General features: G+C 32.7%; 1 protein-coding gene across 1 annotated transcript; it reads left to right on the top strand.

Annotated features, from left to right (window-relative positions):
• Positions 1-18: 18 nt before the first annotated feature.
• Positions 19-548, top strand: LOC138880177 (uncharacterized). Its single transcript, XM_070159849.1, has 2 exons — positions 19-285; positions 369-548. The coding sequence occupies exons 1-2, from the start codon at positions 19-21 to the stop codon at positions 546-548; spliced, it is 447 nt and encodes a 148-aa protein (XP_070015950.1).

Raw genomic sequence — 548 nt, 5'->3', positions numbered from 1 at the left:
AAGACTTATGACTACTTGATGGAAGAACCACCGGAAAGGTGGGCACGTTCTTGTAGTCCACGACAAAGATATGACATGCTCACAACAAACATAATTGAGTCAATGAATTCTGTCCTATTAGAAGCAAGGGAGCTGCCTATATTAAGAATGATGGATTTCATTCAAGTGAAGCTACAACGTTGGTTTTATGAAAGAAGAAACGAAGCAGAAGGAACTTTTTATGATGTTTCTTATTGGGTAGAGAAAGAATTGAAGAAAAAAATAGATTTAGCATTTACTTTGAATGTAAGTATTATGTTCTATGTTTAGCTTATGATTTTAATATAATTTAACATAATGTACTAACTTATAATTTTTCAACATTGAAGGTCTTCCCTGTTGATTCATGGCGTTCTATAGTTGAAGAAGAAGGAATAACTTTCTTAGTGGACTTAAACAAAAGAACATATGATTGTTTTCAGTTTCAATTTGATGAATTACCATGCATACATGCAATTGCAGCTATTGAGAAGAGAAACATTAAGAAGTCCAACTTTTGTTCGCACTAG

Source organism: Nicotiana sylvestris, chromosome 10 (genome assembly GCF_000393655.2).
Source record: "Nicotiana sylvestris chromosome 10, ASM39365v2, whole genome shotgun sequence".
In the NCBI taxonomy this organism is placed as follows: Eukaryota; Viridiplantae; Streptophyta; class Magnoliopsida; order Solanales; family Solanaceae; genus Nicotiana; species Nicotiana sylvestris.
This window is presented reverse-complemented; position numbering and strand designations above follow the sequence as displayed.

What these genes read in the sequence shown, in the direction of transcription:
- LOC138880177 (XM_070159849.1), top strand. Translation starts at nt 19, where the DNA reads ATGGAAGAACCACCGGAAAGGTGGGCACGTTCTTGTAGTCCACGACAA. An exon ending in ATTTAGCATTTACTTTGAAT is followed by an intron (nt 286 to 368) that starts GTAAGTATTATG and finishes TCAACATTGAAG; the next exon opens with GTCTTCCCTGTTGATTCATG.